This window comes from Choloepus didactylus, chromosome 10, assembly GCF_015220235.1.
Source record: "Choloepus didactylus isolate mChoDid1 chromosome 10, mChoDid1.pri, whole genome shotgun sequence".
Taxonomy (NCBI): domain Eukaryota; kingdom Metazoa; phylum Chordata; class Mammalia; order Pilosa; family Megalonychidae; genus Choloepus; species Choloepus didactylus.
Window position 1 is genome coordinate 24,814,663 of NC_051316.1, and position 19,403 is coordinate 24,834,065.

Below are 19,403 nucleotides of genomic sequence, written 5' to 3' on the forward strand. Positions count from 1 at the left end.
GGCACAGGTTGCCTCTTAGTTACTGCTGTACCTGAGAACCAACTAGGTCCCACTTCCCACAGTGTGGACAGAATCCCAACCTGCCTAAACTGATCTGAGGTGATTTCTATCATTTGCAACACCACAGAAAGAGGAAAAGAAACGGGAAAAGAGAGGTGAGCGTGGTGAGGAAAAAATGTATAATGGCGGGAGGAAAAGTAAAGCAAACAGATAAAGAAATAATAGAAGAATAGAAGAAACAAGGGAGAAATCTTAAGGAGAGGAGAGTGAAGCAAAGATAAAAGAGAAGAAAAGACAGTGAGGGGTTGCTGGAGGAGAGCTCCCCACGGTGCAGCAGGGACTCAGTGGTCCCCAAGACTTCTAGAAGGGCCCTGAAGAAGGAGCCTCCGCGCCGGAGACGCCGCGGGCCACAGCGCCCCCTAGAGGAGAGGGGAGAGTCAGCCCAGCACCAGGGCGTCAGCCCGCAGTTCCCGAGGAGGGAGAAGAAACAGGTTCAGAACATGGGGAGAAGGTCCTTTAACTAGTTAACCCTGAGACAGCTACCAAGCCCAATGGGCAAAGGCCTGAGGCGGGGCCCAGGTGGACGGAGAAGGTGGAAGCAGGGTTTGGGCGGAGCCGGAACCCAGCGCCTGCTTTCGGTTCCCTCAGCGCCTGCGCAGTCCTCTCCGAGGCCCTCTGGCTGCAGGCGCGGCTCACCTGCCCACAGGTGATTCCCACACACTCAGGCCCTGAGCCGTAGCCGTGATGGAGACTCTAGAACACGGGCACCCCCAGCCTGGTCCGGAGGCCCCAAAGGAGAGCTCAGACCCCAGCTCACATGAGCTTGGGTTTCAGTCTGCTGGTTTTCAAGAGCTGCCTCACAGATTTTGTATAATGAATCCGAGTCATAGTATTTCTTGGTAGTCCTTTGATGAGTCATTTTCAGAGAAGCGAGTAGAAAATAAACCTCAGTTTAATTGTCAGTGATCACTGATCCTTGTACTTTGGTCAATATGACGTCATTACACGATCCCCCTGCGGGACTCGGGGCCCTTGTTTTCCACATCCTTCCTTTAACTTCTTATGGATGCTCCGCATCCACCCTGATGAAGCCAAGTGGTTTTAAAGGTGACTGATAAAAACCTTCGCTGTTCACATCTCACGGAAAATCTGCCTTCTCTACTCACGGAACAAATTTTTCTGACCCTGTTTACACTTGAAACTAAACTTGTTTCAACTATATTTCCAATGAGAATATTTACTCTACATCATATGAGCTTCTGCACCCTGAGGTATATTTTGTCCCTTGATGGTGATGACTTTTCTGTAATTTAGGGCACATTCCTGTATTTCCATTTAAATAAGAAAGTCTCGTTTCAGAATGGATTTCATCATTCTGAATGTTTGTTTAGTTGTTTAGCCATATAAATTCAGTCTACCCATGGAAACAGTCATTTACCAAAATGAATAACAATATGCAACATATCACCAATAAAAAAATATAAATCTCAAAAAAAAAAAAATCCATTCATTTGGGTAATCCTGCAGCCCCTAATGTCCAAACAAAGACTGTGGTCAGGTATGTTTCAGAATTTAGAAGTTTTGAGAATTTAGAAAGGGATAGTGTGTATACCATAATTAACATCCCCAATGGCAAGCACAGGGCAAAGCATTTACCCAGTGTGAGAAATAAAGACCATTAACAGCTTCACATCCATTTCCAGTAAGAAGTTATGGCAAACCATTTTCTCAGAGTTATAAATGGGGGATTATTGACATGTACTAGGAGACAAAGTTAGCACTGAGAGTAGACAGATGCAGACTAATAAAGAAAGTCATTAAAAACAGAGGACAGGGAGAGAAGCCAAGAAATGAAGGCGGGAGAATGAGTTTTTAATTTGGCCTTATTATGAAAGTAGAAGCCGACCTCCCAGGAGAAAGTAAATGCACTATCTTTCCTCCCAGTGAGGCAGTGAGAGTGAAAGAAGCTGTGCCAGTTTGTATATATTATGTCCCCCAGAAAAAAGCCATATTCTTTGATGCAATATTGTGGGGGCAGATTGATTAATCTTTTTGATTAGGGTGTGACTTCTTGATTGAGTATTTCCATGGAGATACGACCCACCCAACTCTGGGTAATACTTTTGATTAGATTATTTCCGTGGAGGTGTTACCCCACCCATTCAATGTGGGTCTTAATTAAATCACTGGAGTCCTATAAGAACTCACAGACAGAAGGAGCTCAGTGCTGCAGCTGAGAGAGACATTTTGGAGACAGCCATTGAAAGCAGACTTCTACTATTCCAGAGTTTGCCTGGGAGAAATTAAGAGAACACCCCCAGACACCTAGAGAGAAACATCCTGGGAGAAAGCCATTTTGAAACCAGAACCCAGGAGCAGACGCCAGCCATGTGCCTCCACAGCTGACAGAGGGTTTCCAGATGCCATCTGTGATCTTAAGTGAAGGTACCCTACTGTTGATGCCTTACCTTGGACACTTTATTGCCTTAAGACTATAACTTTGTAACCAAATAAACCCCCTTTATAAAAGCCAATCCATAATTGCTCTTTTTCACTCTAATTATTAATCTTGTTATTCTTGTGTGTGTGCTAATGAAGGTGTCAGGGATTGATTTGGGTGATGAATGTACAACTATGTAATGGTACTGTGAACAATCGAAAGTACGATTTGTTTTGTATGACTGCGTGGTATATGAATATATCTCAATAAAATGAAGATTAAAAAAAAAAAAAAAAAAAGACATAATGCTGAGCAAAATAAGCCAGGCACAAAAAGAGAGATATTGTATGTTACCACTAATGTGAATTCCGTGAAAAATGTACAATGTTTTATACTGTAGAATGTAGGGGACCTAGAGATACCAATTAGGGGAGGGGGAATGATAATCTAATAAGAACAGATAAACTATGGAGGGTAATCTCAATGTTATGGGAATGCTCAGGAATGATTATGGTTTGTAAACTTTCTTGGATATTGTAAGATCATGTTGGAAGCAATAGAGTTATTTTAGGTTTTTTTTTCTCTTATTCCTTTGTTTTCTTAGGGGTTGTTAATTTTCTTGGGGTATGGTAGGAACATGTTGGAAGCAATGTAGCTATTTTAGATTATTTGTTTTTCTTACTCCTCTGGACATGGTTTACTAATTTTCTTGGGGTATGGTAGGAACATATTGGAAGCAAAGTAGTTATTTTAGGTTATTTGTTTTCCTTAATCCATTGCTTTGTTTGAAATGTTGTGGGGTTTTTTTGGTTGTTGTTTGCCTGTTTGTTTTTAATTTTTTGATAAACAAAGTTAAAAAATTGAAAAAAAATCAGTAGAAAAATGGGAGTAAAAACTAAATGACAAATAGGGTGGGATGGGGGGATGGTTTGGGTATTCTCTTTTCACTTTTATTTTTTATTCTTATTCTGATTCTTTCTGATGTAAGGAAAATGTTCAGAAATAGATTGTGGTGATGAACGCATAACTACATGATCATACTGTGAACAGCTGATTGTATATCATGGATGACTGTATGGTTTGTGAATATATTTCAATAAAACTGAATTTAAAAAAAAAAAAAAAAAAAAAGCCAATCCATTTCTGGATGCATGAAATCTGCACCAGGAAGGGCAAGGGGAGGGGCTAGGCTGGTCCTACAGTCATCTCGATGAACACCTCCGCACCAACTGGAAGCAAGCATTCAGGTAGCACAACAACACTATGTCAAGTGACACTTTAAAAATATCTTCAGATCCACCTGGAAATATGTGTTGTATAAGAAGGGATGCCAAATGCAAGGAAAAAAAAACAAAACCCAGAGATTTATAAATATAATGGTGTGGTAGGCAGACTGGCCCCAAAGATGCCCGTGCTTCAATCCCTGGGACCTATGAATATATGTTACTTTATATGGCAAAAAAAAAAACTTAGCAGATGTACTTAAAGCTGGGAAGATATGCTGGTCTATCCATGTGGATCTAGTTTAATTAGATGAGCCCTTACAAGCAGAGAATTTTCTCTGGCTGGAGGCAGGAGAGGAAGTCAGAGAGATCTGCAGTGCAAAAGGACTTTGATCTGCCAATTGCTGGAGGGGAGCCCATGGAAAGCACAAAAAGGAATTTGGGGAAACTTCTAGGAACAAAGACAGCTGGCAGTCAGCAAGGAAACTGGGATCTCAGTCCCACAACCTCAAAGGACTGAAGTTGTCCAAAAACCTGAATGAACGTATGTGCAGAAAAGAGTTAACACAACAGACCTGAGTGCCATCCTTTGAAAGTACTGCTTTCAGGGTTCCCAATCCTGAGAACTTGGATTTCAGGAAGGTTCCTACCACCCTAATTGATAAAGAGTGGCTCATCATCCCTAAACTAGTTTTACAAACAAAGCAGTTTATGCCAAACCCATTTTCCTTCCAGGAATTGGAATTTTAGTACACACTGGGCAGAGGATGACTACGTGACCAACCCCCAATTAAAACCCCGGGCCCTGAGTCTCTAATGTGCTTTCCTGGTGGATAAGATTTCAGCCGTGTTGTCACAACCAGTTGCCATAGAAATTATGTGTGTTTTGTGCAGCTCCACTAGAAATGAACTCTTAGAAGCCTGCACCTTTTCCCTTTGCTAACTGTGCTTCATATTCCCTCATTTGTAATAAACCTGAGCTGTGAGCACAACTATATGCTGAGTCCTGAGAGTCCTGGCAAATCGCTGAACCTGTGGATGATCCTAGGGACTCCAGGTACAGATTAGAATTTATTTCTCCCCCAGAGCCTCCAGTAAAGAAGGCAGCCCTGCCGACACCCTCAACAGAAGAGCCAGCCTAGTCCACCCAGACTTTGGACTTACAGAAACTAAAATAACAAACATGTCATTTTCAGCTGCCAAGTGCACAGTGATTTGTTATGACAGCAAAAGAAAATGAATGAAAATGATAAAGTGAAAAAATGCACATTACTTTCACTAATAAGAGTGTTAATATTTTAAAGAATTTTTTTTAAATCGTAAATGCTTTCATGTTTGTGTCATCGATTCATATCTAAAATGAATGCCTAAAGAATGGGCAGAGGCTGGGGTGAGTTTGATGGGTTTTCTGTTTTGTTTTGTTTTGTATTTTATCAAAAGCAGCTGACTCTGTGGGAAGGGTTGGAGAGCAGCCAAAACCAGCCCAATCTTTTCAAAGAAGCTGTACATGTAATACTGATAATTATCAACTAGTGAGATGCACAGCTGTAAAAGCAAATTGTGTACGGAGCCAGGCCCCAGATAGGATATTAATTCACATAACAGTGGCTATTTGCCAGTCATGGTAATGGATGCGAAGATGTGGGGTGAAACCTCTTTCCTAAAGGAGCTCAAAATACTGGAGTGGAGAAACACCGACATTCAGCTTCAAGTACCTCTGAGCAGAGGCAATTAAAGTGCAGGAGAAGAATTGCTGAGTGGCAAGGGCTCCCTTTCAGTTTGAGGGTGTGGGGGTCCAGAAAGGCATCCCTCCTGGTAGGAAGTATTCTCCACTCATTCAATCATTCAGCCAACATTTACTGACTTTCTGCTCTGTACCAGGCCCCAGGAAGTGCTGAGGATGCAGGGAGGGACAACAGGTCTCTATTTTAGGGGGTCGCTAATGGAGTGCTGGGAGGCAGCCTGCTACATCAGTCTTTGCAAAGCAGGCTGAACATACTGAGATGGTTGATAGGACTGAAGTGGAAGGCATCTGTCCTCACTTGCATGGTTTGGGGTTAATACTGCATTCTTCGCACTATTTCCTCCAAGCACCTGACCTTTAAGCAAAATGGTAGCGGGTGATGTTTAGATATGGCTCTCCTCACAGCACTGGGTAACTGAAAAGCAAGACTTTTCCCAGTTTCTCAAACATGTATTGGGGATGAGAGGGGGGTATCCGAAATACGACCCGTACTTAACACAACTAAGAATAAGCATGCATTAACTATTATTTACCTAATTTTTAGAATCAATATTTAATTAAGAACAAGAAGTTTCTATCTAAATAAATGCCTCATTAAGCTTTAACTGTTACTCATTCTTAGTTTATCTTAATCCTGGTTTGAACATGGCTTTCTCAGAACTAGCTCAAAATCAGTTTCAATCTCTGATCACATACATGGTGCCTGATTGTTTGGGAAATTTAAGACAACCAGTCCTAAAAATTCCTAAAGACAAATTCCCTCCAGTTCTTGTTCTTTTATCTCATGCTGGAGACCTAACTAGTTCCTCTTGATCCAATTTATATCAAGATTTACTGAAGGATCAATAAGCCCTTCAGAGATAAGAAACTGAATAGATAACACTATAAACTCAGAATAAGTAACACAGTTCTATAAAATTCAAGCAATGTGAATTTGTTATCCAAGGAGGATCACCATTTTGTTGACTTTTAGCCTTGGGAGGTAAGCTATGTGCTAAAAATATAATGGCTTTTGCTTGTACACCTTTCCCCTTACCTTTGAGATGCAGGAAAAGAAATAAAGTTACACAACCTCCCCAGCTTAAATTAAATAGAAGTTAAACTCTATTTTTAATAGAAGGAAAAAAAAATTTCTTCTCCATCTGACAAACCTTCTTTCTTCAAGCTACTCTCCTCCACTAGCTGCCTCCTCAGATAGCTCACCCCTCCACCTGCTGGGTTCCATCAGCCAATTACAATGCAACATTCTACTTTCAGAGCCTCTCTTTTAGATTAAACCATGATTTAAAGATATTAAACATAATTAAATACATTTTAATAAGCAAAAATGTTAAACAAAATTTAATTCTTCCAAAAGAAGCACTGGCAATGTAGTTAGAAATAAAAATTATGTCATGATGCCAAATAATTTAAACTAGTTATAATTCCAACGAATCCCAAAGAGATTTATAGCCCTTGAATTACAAGGGGTCTTGCAGTTTGTGGGTTCCAGTTTGGGGCAGTACCTATGTCTCTGAACATGTCCGCCATATGAAGACATCTTCATATGTATATTTAAATGTTCAGTGTCTTTCAAAGATCTCACTTAATCAGAGGGCAGAGTAGAATTAAGCTTACTATTTTAATGCAGAAGAGCGCTGAGGCAAAACACACTGTTGTGTTACTGAACAAAAATAACACAGATTGCATATGACTTGTTTATTTCTTAGACATCATACTATTTAAAGGGATAATGGAAAGATGTTTCAATATTTCACTACATGATAAAGCTGTTTTGCATTCAGTTATTTCATAAATTACACATGGGAATTTATTTTAAGTTGTAATATGTATCTTATATTTGCTGGAAAACACTTTCAAGGAATTTAGGAGGTTCTGTTACTATACTTAATCTGATAGATTAGTGGCAACGTGTAATAACTGGCATAATTCATACTCCAACAGACTGTGTTTGTCAATAAAGAAACTTACCCAGATGCTCTCTTCTCGTCGATATTGCTTCCAGTTCCTCCCACTGTCACTGAACATCAGCAGGTAGCTGGTCACCCAGTTGGAGCTCCCATAGCCTCCTTGGGTGGCCACGGCTGTGACCTCCATTCTCTCTCCAAGGTCAATCTGCAGCCACTGGTATCTATTTGACACCAGTGGGGACCAGCCACCAGCTCCTTTTTAGGAAATCAAAACCAAAAAAATGGTAAATAGAAAGAAATATTTAAAATCTACATTATCCTGCAAGAATGTTAACATAAAGAAAATATGTGAAATATATATGAAAATCAAATATATATGGAGTATATATATAAAAATACATTATTTATTTTCTTTATAAATAAATTATTTTTTATTCAATTATATATTTATTTTCTTTATAAATAAATAAAGTCATAAGTTAAACGTAAATGGATGAAACTTGCATTAATTGCTTTAGTTTTCAGCTCATAACCCCTCACTCCAAAGTTCAGGTGTCCTGCTAATAGGTGAAAGTGCTTATTGCAATCTGACCGTATTGATGCTTAGAACTAGTGCCCTTACTGGTCTGTATGCATGACTCGCCCTTTGCTGGATATAAAGGAAAATATTCAGACCATCACAGAACCAGAAAACCAGAGATGTTGATCCCCGACAGTAGGAAGAACAGTGTTGAACATTGGGATAAAGGGGGCCTTGCAATCTGGGTGTTCACAGGCTCACAGGAGAAGTAAACATTTAAAAAAATGACTCTGTGCCATGTGGCAGGGGTGGCAGGGGCCATGACGGTGACTTCTGCACTGGGGGCGGCCAGAGAGAGCCTCATAAAACAAGGGATGACTCGGCCGTCACACATGGTAAGGAGCTTCCCAGGCCCTCAAAACAATATCTTTAGGGCAGAAATTACCATGTTTTTGGTTTGTTCGGTGTATGTTGGGGGCAGAAGGATTAGGGGAGCCTGAGGATATACTGTTGATGTATTTTATTCTTCTGATTTAGGAGAACCATGAGTTTTATATTTGGATTTAAATTTGTCATCTGAAATTTTATGATTTAAAATTAATATGCAATCATTATAAAACTTGGGAAACAGTTTTTAAGGCATTTTTGAACTTCTATTTCTCTAATAATGTCTAGGAGGAAAAAAAAATGGTATCGTGGGAACAATCCCTATTATGATAAAACTTAGCTTTTCTTTTTTACCTTTTCCCCACTGTTCTGACACCTAGCTTGAGGCTCTGATAATAAGGTCTGACATTTTAGACAAATTATGTTTTTATTAATTGGTCACGCTGTGTATATTCTCATTAAGAGCTGTTTTTGACATTCATGCCCTGTTTACTAGAGCCATCGCTACCATGACAAGTGGAGAAAATACATCTAGTTTGACATGATTACAAGATGAGTGGGTGGGAGATGGACATGGGAAGTACAGCTTAACAACATGGTGGGGGGCTTCCTAGGGAGGTGCAGAGACGAGCATTTATTGATTTGCCCTCCATTTACACCACCACATGAACTACTGTTTCTAAAGCTTACAGAATCTTTAGTACCCAGAATCTCTCTAGGGCCTAAGATTTCTTCATTTCCTGATTTGAATCTTTGTTCAAAAGTATATTTTCCTCTCAAAGTACCATAAGTACGATGCCTTTGTCTTTGATCTAGAATCTTAAATACACTGCCTTTTTGTTGTTCTCTACAGAATTTTTTAACTTTCTGCTTTGAAATATTTCAGATTTGCAGAAGCATTGCAGTCTCTTTATACCCTTGCCCAGCTTCGCCTAATGGTCGCATCTTGCATAAACCACAGCACATTTATCAAAACCAAGAAAATAACCTTGGTATGATACTATTTCTGGAACTACAAACTTTATTCAGATCTCTCAGGTTTACCTTTTTCTGTTCCTGTATCCAATCCAGGATACCGCACTGCATTTAGCCATCCTGTCTCCTTAATGTCCTCCAATCTGTGACAGCTTCTGTCTTTCTTTGTCTATCATGTCAAGGTTGGTGATTATCTGACATCTTCCCGCTTAGTTCTACTGTTCTGTCCCAGGCTCTCAGCTTCAGGGGCCTAGCTGAAAGCTAGGGAATAACCATTAAGTACCATTACCACTTCAACTGCCTGGGATTTCATAATTATTGCAAAACAGTTAAGAATGAAGTATCACCATTTGAGCTGATCGTTTTAACTTGGAGGTTCTACATTTGTAATGTGATGTGAATCAGCGCTGAGAAAATACTAAATGTCCTGCCCTCTTGCTCATAATAGTTGGTATTTTTGCATTTCCCAATCTTTCTGTCATTTTTATTTCTTCTTGAAACCAGTAAATATAATTAACACAGGTACCATGTAGAGAAGCATAGTGGAGTAAAAACTACCATCGTGCTTTTGCATATTACGCTGGGACCATGTGCACTCATGGTCCCCTCTCCCACAGGTACAGCTGCCCTCCCACCAACCAGCTGTTAACATCTGCAGTTAATTGACCTTGAACATTTCACATGTCTTTCCTGAGGTGAGGACATACTACTGGTATGCAAATTAAGCTGTTTTATTAACTAGACACACGGATTAAGTAATGAAACTTCAGATTTCCCTGTGCCAGGGGGACAATTCATTTCAGCAGGATAGTACAGTCATGGGTGATCTCCAGATCCCTGCTGGGTGAGGCTGTGTCACTGTGCATTCCCTCATGCAAGCCGTGTGCTGGTGCGGACCATACGTTTCCCAAACTTGAATAAAATGTCACACGGAGAGAATGGGAAATGTAAAAATGTCAACCTGAGGACTGGTAGGCAACATGAAACAATTTTACTAACCAGTAAAGGAGACCACTGTTGTGTGTGTGATGGAAAACAAAACACAATGAGGCAAAATACACAAGTACCAGGGTTAGAAAAGATGGGCTTGAGAGCTGTGACCACTACAATCCAGCCCTGCAGGTTATCGATTCTTAACCTAAGGGTTAAGTAGCACCTGCCCTAAAGAGGCTGCAAATCTTTAAGTCAAGTGAACCCCACACAAGAACCAAGGAGCAGCAGCACTTCCTAATTGCTATTCTTTGGCCACTAATGCTTAACACACACAAAAAAGATAGATGATAGCCGAATAAGTAGAAAATAGTCAATATAATTCTTTAGCTGGAAAATGCTTAGTACAGTCTTCAATGGCAAACAGAGGGGAAAAAACTGTTTATTAAGATCACTTCACTCAAGCAACCTTGAGTTATCCTAAGCATAAAAAGCCCTTGTTAAAAATAACTTGCTGTTGCTCTAATCTCAACAACAAAAAACGTATTCTCTGTTCCCAGGAACTTTCCCAGCATTGCCTGCAGTCAGACACCAGGGATGTAACCATATGGTCTCATAATCAGTACCTTCTTGAAAAACAAACCTGAATGAAGGGAGGACACCAAGGTTAACAGGAGATCCTGAACAAAAACTTTGTCTCTTCTAATTTTTTGCCATTCTGCTTTCTTCCGGATCCTGGCCATTTCTTTGTCTGTTTTGGGTTATAAAAGCCCAAACCACTCTACTCACTCTGAAATGGTCTTGGAAAGCGTTTTTTTTCCTCCAGTTCCTTATTAATGCATCTACAATAAACTCACCTTCTCACCAAAGCAAAGAGACTTGTTTCTCTGATGAGGGACCAGGCGGGCCTGACTATTAGAACCACTCTCCCATCTCTCCTGTCTCTGAACCACATACATTTCTTTCTCTGCCCTCCTCTCTCCCCTACCTCAGCCCCCTGGGAAGGAAGGAAGCCTCAGCTAAATAAGGGTCACAATTCTATACAAACAGAAACATGTCCAGGGGGCCTGATTTGCACAGAACAAGGTTCTAAAGCTTGGGAGGTTGCCCACCCCAAAAACTTCCTTCCCATTCATATGAAAAGTATGATAAACACATTTTAGGACTGCAAAGAGAATTCGGTGAGAAAATGTATTAAGCGCCTAATCATTTTCTGCCCATACGTCATCACGTAATGAAAGACGGTTATTTCTACAACGGTGGTTATTATTGACACTGATTCCAAATAAAAGCGACCACATACAGGGGGTAGAGGTTTGCAGTTTATTTCATTACTGAATGATACACCGCCTACCACTTTATACTACTATTATGCTTTAGGAAGTTTTTTCATGTATTTCGGAATAAAAGGTCATGACAAGAAAAGGCAGAGAAAGCAAAACTCGACACGTGTATGATTTGCGAAGGATTCTCCCAGATGCTTTCATGTGTATTTTCACACTTAATTCCCATGAGCACCCAAGTGAGTGGGGGTGTTCATCGTCTCTGCTTTGCAGGTGAGAAAAATACACAATCATTTAGTTTCATGTGGGGATATTACACTAAAGACCAGCTCTTTTGTCATTCTCTACCTTCTTCCAAAAATACATTTCTGTAGTGTAAAGTAAGGAAGTTGCCTTCCAAAACAAGGTCTGCCTTTGTCCCGACTCCAAGAAACAGAATGGACTCTAAACTCTTGGAATTTTCTCAGTGATAACAGGGTCTTAGTTTTTCATGGTGTACCCCTGGATCAAACCTAATGGTTTGTGCTGCCAGAAACGAGATGACTCAGGACAGGGCCTCGCCAGAAAGCCAACTATGCAATTAGAAGGTTGGAGCTTTGAGCTACTGCAAATCAGCCTGACCTCTGGGGAGGGGAAGGGGGCTGGAGACAGGCTTCACCATGTGGTCTTCGATTCTAGCAAGCATGCCTCTGTAATGAAACACCCATAAAAACTCTGGGCACTCACACTTGGATGAGCTTCTCTCGTTGGTAATGCACATCAGTGGGCCATGTGGGCAACGTGCCTTAACTCCATAGAAAAAGGGACACGGGAGCTTTGCATTTGGGGACCTCCCCCCCCCCAGACTTCACCATAGGTGTCTCTTCTTTTGGCTGGTCCTGATCTGTATCCTTTTAGCTATAATAAAACAGTAGTCAAAAGGGTAGTGCTTTCCTGAGTTCTGTGAGTCATTCTAGGAAATCATCAAGCCTGACAGGGTGATGGGAACCTCTGAATTTGTAGGCAGTTGGTCAAAAGTGTGGTGGCTGGGAACCCCCGAGCTTTGGCTGGTGCCTGAAGTGAGGGCAGACTTGCAGGAACTAATGGAACTCCAAATTCTCAGTTGAGTCAGAATTGCATTGCTTATGGTTTACCAGTTGTTCAGTTATGTTTGCTTATAAATAACCTCACTGGATTAAATTTATACATTGGAAGATACATTGTAAGTTTTCTGTCTCCACTTATTTCTGTGTGATTGCTTCCCCCACCTCTGGTTTAGGCAAGACATACCACAGCACCTGATACTTGCTTGGGGAGATGAAAGGTAAAAAGTTGCAATAAAACCCAGCGGGACCTTAGTAACCTGACCACTGAGAATGATGACCACGACATCAACCACTGCTCCTGGCGGCCACAATGACATGGAGCGTGTGGATTTTGCGCATATGAGGCAATTACTCATAGGGCACAGTAAAAATAAACATGTACCTTCCTCCAGTTTTAAGGATTACCAGAGCAAACAAAATTCAAGTAAGCTAATTTGAAGTAAACAAACGCACCCATCATCAGGGCTTCTACATGTCAAGCAAATGGAAGGCTAAGCTGAAGTTGTTACCAAGGGAAGTTTCCCTTCAAGATAATTACATTGTTTCAAATGTGATCTCATCCACTGAGAACTATTTGTTTATTTCCTCGCTGAATTGCATCTTAACTCACAGAAGACTCATTACAAAGTTCAGGGTAAGTGGGGAGAGGAAGGGTGACAGAAGAGGGCACCCGTCACTCTCTTCTTGGCAGACAGCAGCTGTCTCCGGGGAAGGGGAGCCAGTAGCCAGACTCTGTGGGTGCTCCCTGACCTCCAGCTCCAGGGATATCTGTGCTTCACACTGACGCTTTTTTCTGCAACTGTGCTTATTTTGCTGAGGGGAATTCAAGAATCCACCTTAGCTCCGATTTCTTAGGAAAATATTCCAGTTGTCACATTTTCAGCTATCAGGATATGGACAAAGTGGAACCCCTGCCTCTGGGCCTGTCTAGATATGGTCTGGTTACCTTTCAGCTGTGCTTCGTGCAAACTTAGCAGCCTGAGCTGGGGAGGATGTTGTTTCCTAATAAAAAAAAGGCATCCGTAAGAAAAAATAGCACACGCAGCTGCCACGTCGAAAAATGGATTCCCTTACAAAATGCAGATGTACCCCATGATGGCTTTGCAAACAGACAATTGGAAAATAAGTGAACTATAAGTTTATACTGGTCAATTTGAAATTCATGTTAAATGCTAATAATACTGAGGGAAAGAAAGGACCTAGTGATGGTGTGACCTAGTGTGTGGCCCGCAGTGTCCCCAGGGACGCCTTTCAAGGCTCCTTGATATTTAACATTCAACACCGCAGCCCTTTCTGCATAAAACAAACAAAAATCTACTGATACTACTATGCGTTGCTTCTCTTTTCTCAGATACACTACTAGCTCCATTTATAAAGGAATACAGAGTAGAGAGAAAGGCATAGGCTACTTTTCAAGTCTGTGTTGATTGGGTGCTTTTCAGTTCTTATTTGTTTGCAGTTTGGTTCCCGAAACACAAAAGATGACTTTGCTAATTTCTCTTATTAGAAAAAAAACATGAATTGCCCAGCAGGCCTGTAAACAATCTAACATGCAGCAAATAATTGCACTGAGGACATGATAAGATATGCAACTGAGCTTATTTGTTCACATCATGGGAAGTCTTTATGTTTACCATGGGTACGGCTCCAGGATCTAGTCTAATTCAATGAAAGCATCATTGGGTTATCTTTCAGAGTCCCCTTGAGTTAGTTCATATAATGTAGTATTTCAGGTCATCCCTTGCAGCAGGTGGGAACAGCATCATCACCTCTGGATATCTAGGAAACAGTGAGGCATTGGGTTTGCCTACTTGAGCAGGGCAGGCTCCCTGCTCTCACTTCCCCACCTCTGCTTAACAGGGATGCTCTTTTTCTTTTTTTAGGCAGCGAGTAAGCATCCATATTTCTTTTTCATTAAATACACAGTATAGCATCACGTCAGGAAATGCAAGGGTGACATGCTCAGAAATAAAAGTGTGGAAACGAAAGCACCCAGCCCTATGTAACTGCTGAGTCAGCCAAAAGCCTCCGGAAGATAATTCCATTGATGGTGAAACTTACATTTTCTCTAAGGCTATTGTGTAGCTTAATTCGTTACAATTTTTAAAAGTGCTGGGAGAGATTTGATGAAAAGGGGCATATATATAAAAATTATAACCAATTATATAAAACATGGCATTATAATGTGAATGTAAAAAGGATGAGCTCCATGCAGTACAGAATGTAAATGCTACTGAAAAAGGAGTATTTGAGTTGGGGGGGGGGTGCGTTCTTCCTGAGCAATTGGGGCATTAGACTGTCAGAGGAAGGTCTACTTGCTTTATTTGGGGGAAAACATGACAACATTGGAAGAGTGCACCTGTAAGGATCACAGTTGAAGAGAAAAGCAGAACACCTTGCAATACCATCTTCCAGTAGCCCCTGGGGCAGGCGGTGGTGCAGGAGCCTCTGCCTTACCTTTGAAAGCAAAGACAGAGCATCTGACCCCAGGACCCACTGAGATATTTCATCAGGCTTTGTCACTGGCTACCGTCTTCCTGGAGCAGTTGCAGTGCCACGAATTAAACCTGTAGTTGAGGAATCCAGCGTGCTTTAATTTTTAACATAAGGTCCATGTACTGTTAAGTGATCCAAGTCCCCTCAAAAAAGAAGGATGTTTCAAATTCAACCTCACCTCTTTGCCTAGGAAGGAAGGTCATCTTAGCTCACCAGCAGGCCCTAAAAGGGAAAAAGAGGCAACGTGGTTGTATGCGTGCAGAGGGGAGGGAGTATGAGGACATCGGACAAAATATGCCTCCACTGGGGGGACCAGCAACATTTATTTTTAAAAAAAGTTAAGTGAACAGGACATCATGGTGTGTGTAAGGACATACATTGCATACTGTTGGAATAAATAATTTCCATGAAACTATGTGTATTAGGTGTGGCATAAATAAGTAACTAATTTGAAAAATAAGGTAGAATTTGCAAGACAACTATTTTAGAATTTGGATAGCCCTTACAAAGGTTTACACACACAATCTGAGAGGGTGCCAAGTATGCTCTAAGCACTACTTCCCAGGTTTGGGGATCACACTTCTCTATTTCAGAGCTACAGTAATCAAAACAGTGCAGTACTGCTATAAGGACAAACATATAGATCAACAGAATGCAAATACAATATAAATAAATATATAAATAAAAAATAAGCCTACACTATGGGCAATTGATTTTTCACAAAGATGCCAAGTCCACTCAATGAGGAAAAATTGTCTCTTCAACAAATGGTGCTGGGAAAACTGGATATCCACATGCAAAAGAATGAAATTGGACACTACCTCACATCATATTTAAAACTTAACTCTAAATGGATCAACTACCTGAATATAAAAGCTAAAACTATAAAACTCTTACACAAAACGTAGAGGAATATCTTCACGACCTTGTATTAGACAGTGAATTCTTAGACTTTACTGAAAAAGCACAAGCAACAAAAGAGAAAAATAGAGAAATTGAACTTCATCAAAATTAAAAAAATTTTGTGCATCAAAGAAAATTATCAAGGAAGTGGAACAAACCACAGAATGGGAAAAATATTGGAAACTGTAAATTTGATAAGGTTTTAATACCCAGAATATATAAAGAAATCCTACAAACTAACACAAACACATACAACCCAATGAAAAACTGGGCAAAGGACTTGAATCAACATTTCTCATATAAACATATACATATGGCCAATAAGCACATGAAAAGATACTTAACATCATTAGCCATTAGGGAAACACAACTCAAAACTACAGTGAGGAGGAGGGACAAGATGGAGGCATAGAGAGAAGTGGAATTTAGTCAGTCCCCTGGAACAACTAATAAACAACCAGGAACAACTAGTAAATAATCCAGAGTAACTGCCGGGAGACAACTGTGACTGTCCACACATCGTACACCAACCTGGACTGGGAGGAATGCCTGAAATTGCAGCATAGAATCTGTAAGTAAAAGCTGTGGACCCATGCTGAAAGCACACCCCCCCTCCATGGCAGGCTTTGCTGCAAACCCTCGCTGTGCTAGAAACTAGCAGTACTCTCCAAGCGAGTGGAATGAGCAAATATAGATCAGCTGAGTTCCAACTGGGGTTTTAATTAACAAATGTAGACTGCTGAATACAAGCTACCAACCCCCAACAAGCAGACAGAGGCTTTTAGTGGCAACTGACCTTAAAGAACCAAAAGACTCATCTGTACTGGGAGGGGAAGCCCAGAAGAACAGGTGTTACCTGTGGCCAATGATTGAAACTGGTAGGCCTTGTACTGGCTCCAAAAGGGGGCTTTCTGTCCCTCTTTCTCTCTCTCAACCTGAGGGGCTTAGTGGAGAAAGCCGCAGCCATTTTCAGTTCCCAGCACTCTGACCCAGACAAGGGTGGAGATAACAGAGACAGAGAGACTATTCAAATGAAGATGATAAATCCCTAGTGGGTGTATCTTCCCTAAAAGCAAGGAGTTGGGGCCCAGCTTCCCCTTCAGAACTAGATCCCAGAGCCTGGAGGAAAACAGCGAAAACAGAAACAGAAGGGACCGCACCTCCTTACACCACTTGGGAGCGACAGGCTGACAGGTGCCACCTGCTGGGCAGGTTAGGAAAAGCACAGCAACTGGAAACCTCACATAAAAGTCTGCCATTCTTGTAAGATACATCCTGAATACAACCCCATTCTGAGACCTGAACCCGTTCTGGTCTAGGAAGATCTGACTCGGGTAACCAAGGAAACCAGATGCCTAGACAACAGAAAACTACAACCTACACTAAGAAAAATGAAGTTATAGCCCAGTCAAAGGAACAAAATTACACTTCAACTGAGATACAGGAATTGAAACAACTATTGATAAATCAGTTCAAAAAGTTTAGGGAAGATATGGCAAAAGAAATGAAGCGTATAATGAAAACACTGGGCATACATAAGGCAGAAATCAAAAGTTTGAAAAAATAACTGGCAGAATCTATGGAAATGAAAGGCACAACACAAGAGATGAAGACACAATGGAGCCATACAACAGCAGATCTCAAGAGGCAGAAGAAGACACTCAGGAACTGGAGAACAAGGCAACTGAAAACCTACACACAAAAGAACAGATAGGGAAAAGAATGGAAAAATATGAGCAACATCTCAGGTAATTAATGACAGCACAAAGCACATGAATGTACGGATCATGGGTGTCCCAGAAAGAGAAGGGAAGGGAAAAGGAAAAGGGGCAGAAGCAATCACAGAGGAAATAATCAATGAAAATTTCCCATCTCTTATGAAAGACATAAAATTATGGATCCAAGAAGTGCAGCATACCCCAAACAGAATAGATCTGAATCTGAATAGATCTATGCCAAGACACTTAATCAGATTATCAAACATCGAAGATAAAGAGAGAATCTTGAAAGCAGCAAGAGAAAAGTGATCCATCACATACAAAGGAAGCTTGATAAGACCATGTGCAGATCTCTCAATAGATACCATGGAGGCAAGAAGGCAGTGGGGTGATATATTAAAGATACTGAAAGAGAAAAACCACCAACCAAGAATCCTATATGTGGCAAAACTGTCCTTCAAATATGAAGGAGAGCTTAAAATATTCTTTGACAAACAGACAAGGAGAGAGTTTGTGATCAAGATATCTGCTCTACAGGGAACACTAAAGGAAGCACTGCAGACAAAAAGGACAAGACAGGAATGAGAGGTTTGGAAAACAATTTTGAGAGATAGTAGCACAGCAATATAAGTACCCTGAAGAAATATGACTGCAAGTATGGTTGAAAGAAGAAAGTTAGGAGCATGTGGGACACTGGAAGGAAAAAGGAAAGATAGAGACTGGGACTGTATAACTCAGTGAAATCTAGAGTGCTCAACAATTGTGATAAAATGTACAAATATGTTTTTACATGAGGAAGAACAAATGAATGTCAACATTGCAAAGTGTTAAAAATAGGGTGGTATTGGGAAAAAAATAAAATGAATGCAAACTAAAGACTATAGTTGACAGAAAAAAAAAACTACAATGAGATACTTTTCCACACCCATTAGGATGATTATTATTTTTAAAAATGGGGAAAAAACAAGCATTAGCAAGGATGCAGAGAAATAGGAACCCTTGTACATTGTTGGTGGGAATTTAAAATGCTGAAGCTGCTGTCCAAAACAGTTTGGCAGTTCAAAAGAAAGTTAAACATAGAATTACCACATGATCTATTAAATCCACTTCTAGGTATATACATAAAGCACTGAAAACAGGGACTCAAATAAATATTCATACACCAATCTTCCTAGCAGCATTATTCCCAATAGCCGAAAGGTGGAAACAACCCAAGTATCCATCAACAGATAAATGGATAAACAAATGCGGTATATGCATACAATGGACAATATTATTCAAATGTAAAAAGAATGATACACGCTACATCATGGAGGGACCTTGAAGACATCATGTTGAATTAAATAAGCCAGACACAGAGGGCCAAATATTGTATGGTTCTACATAAAAGAAATTCCTAAAATATGAAACTTCAGAGACAGTAAGTAGGTTATAGGTTACCAGAGGCGAAGGAGGGGTGGGAATGGGGAGTTACTGTTTAATGGCCACACAGTTTCTGTCCAGGGTACTGAAAAAGTTTTGCCAGTGGATGGTGATGATAACATAACACTGCAAATGTAATCAAGAGCACTGAATTGTGTACTGGCAACTCGTTAAAATGGGAATTTTTTTGTTATATAGATGCTACCACAATAATTTTTAAAAAAAGAGTAGATGAGCATCCCCTCAGCAGACCTCTGTGAGCTAAGACCCCACACATAAATAGGAGACCAATGTGAGGACCAAGATATACCAAGAGATCTCCAGGATGGCATAAGTCCATTTCCATGAGGGCATCCAGTTGCATGAG

At 40.6% G+C, this 19,403-nt stretch overlaps 1 protein-coding gene across 1 annotated transcript in view; it reads right to left on the bottom strand.

Annotated features, from left to right (window-relative positions):
* The window catches only part of LOC119504721 (contactin-associated protein-like 3), a 228,022-nt gene that overhangs the window by 172,341 nt on the left and 36,278 nt on the right, over positions 1-19,403 (bottom strand). Inside the window, exon 3 of the mRNA XM_037797178.1 lies at positions 7,379-7,572. Within this exon, the coding sequence (XP_037653106.1) occupies positions 7,379-7,572 (194 nt within the window). The remainder of the gene's footprint in view (positions 1-7,378; positions 7,573-19,403) is intronic.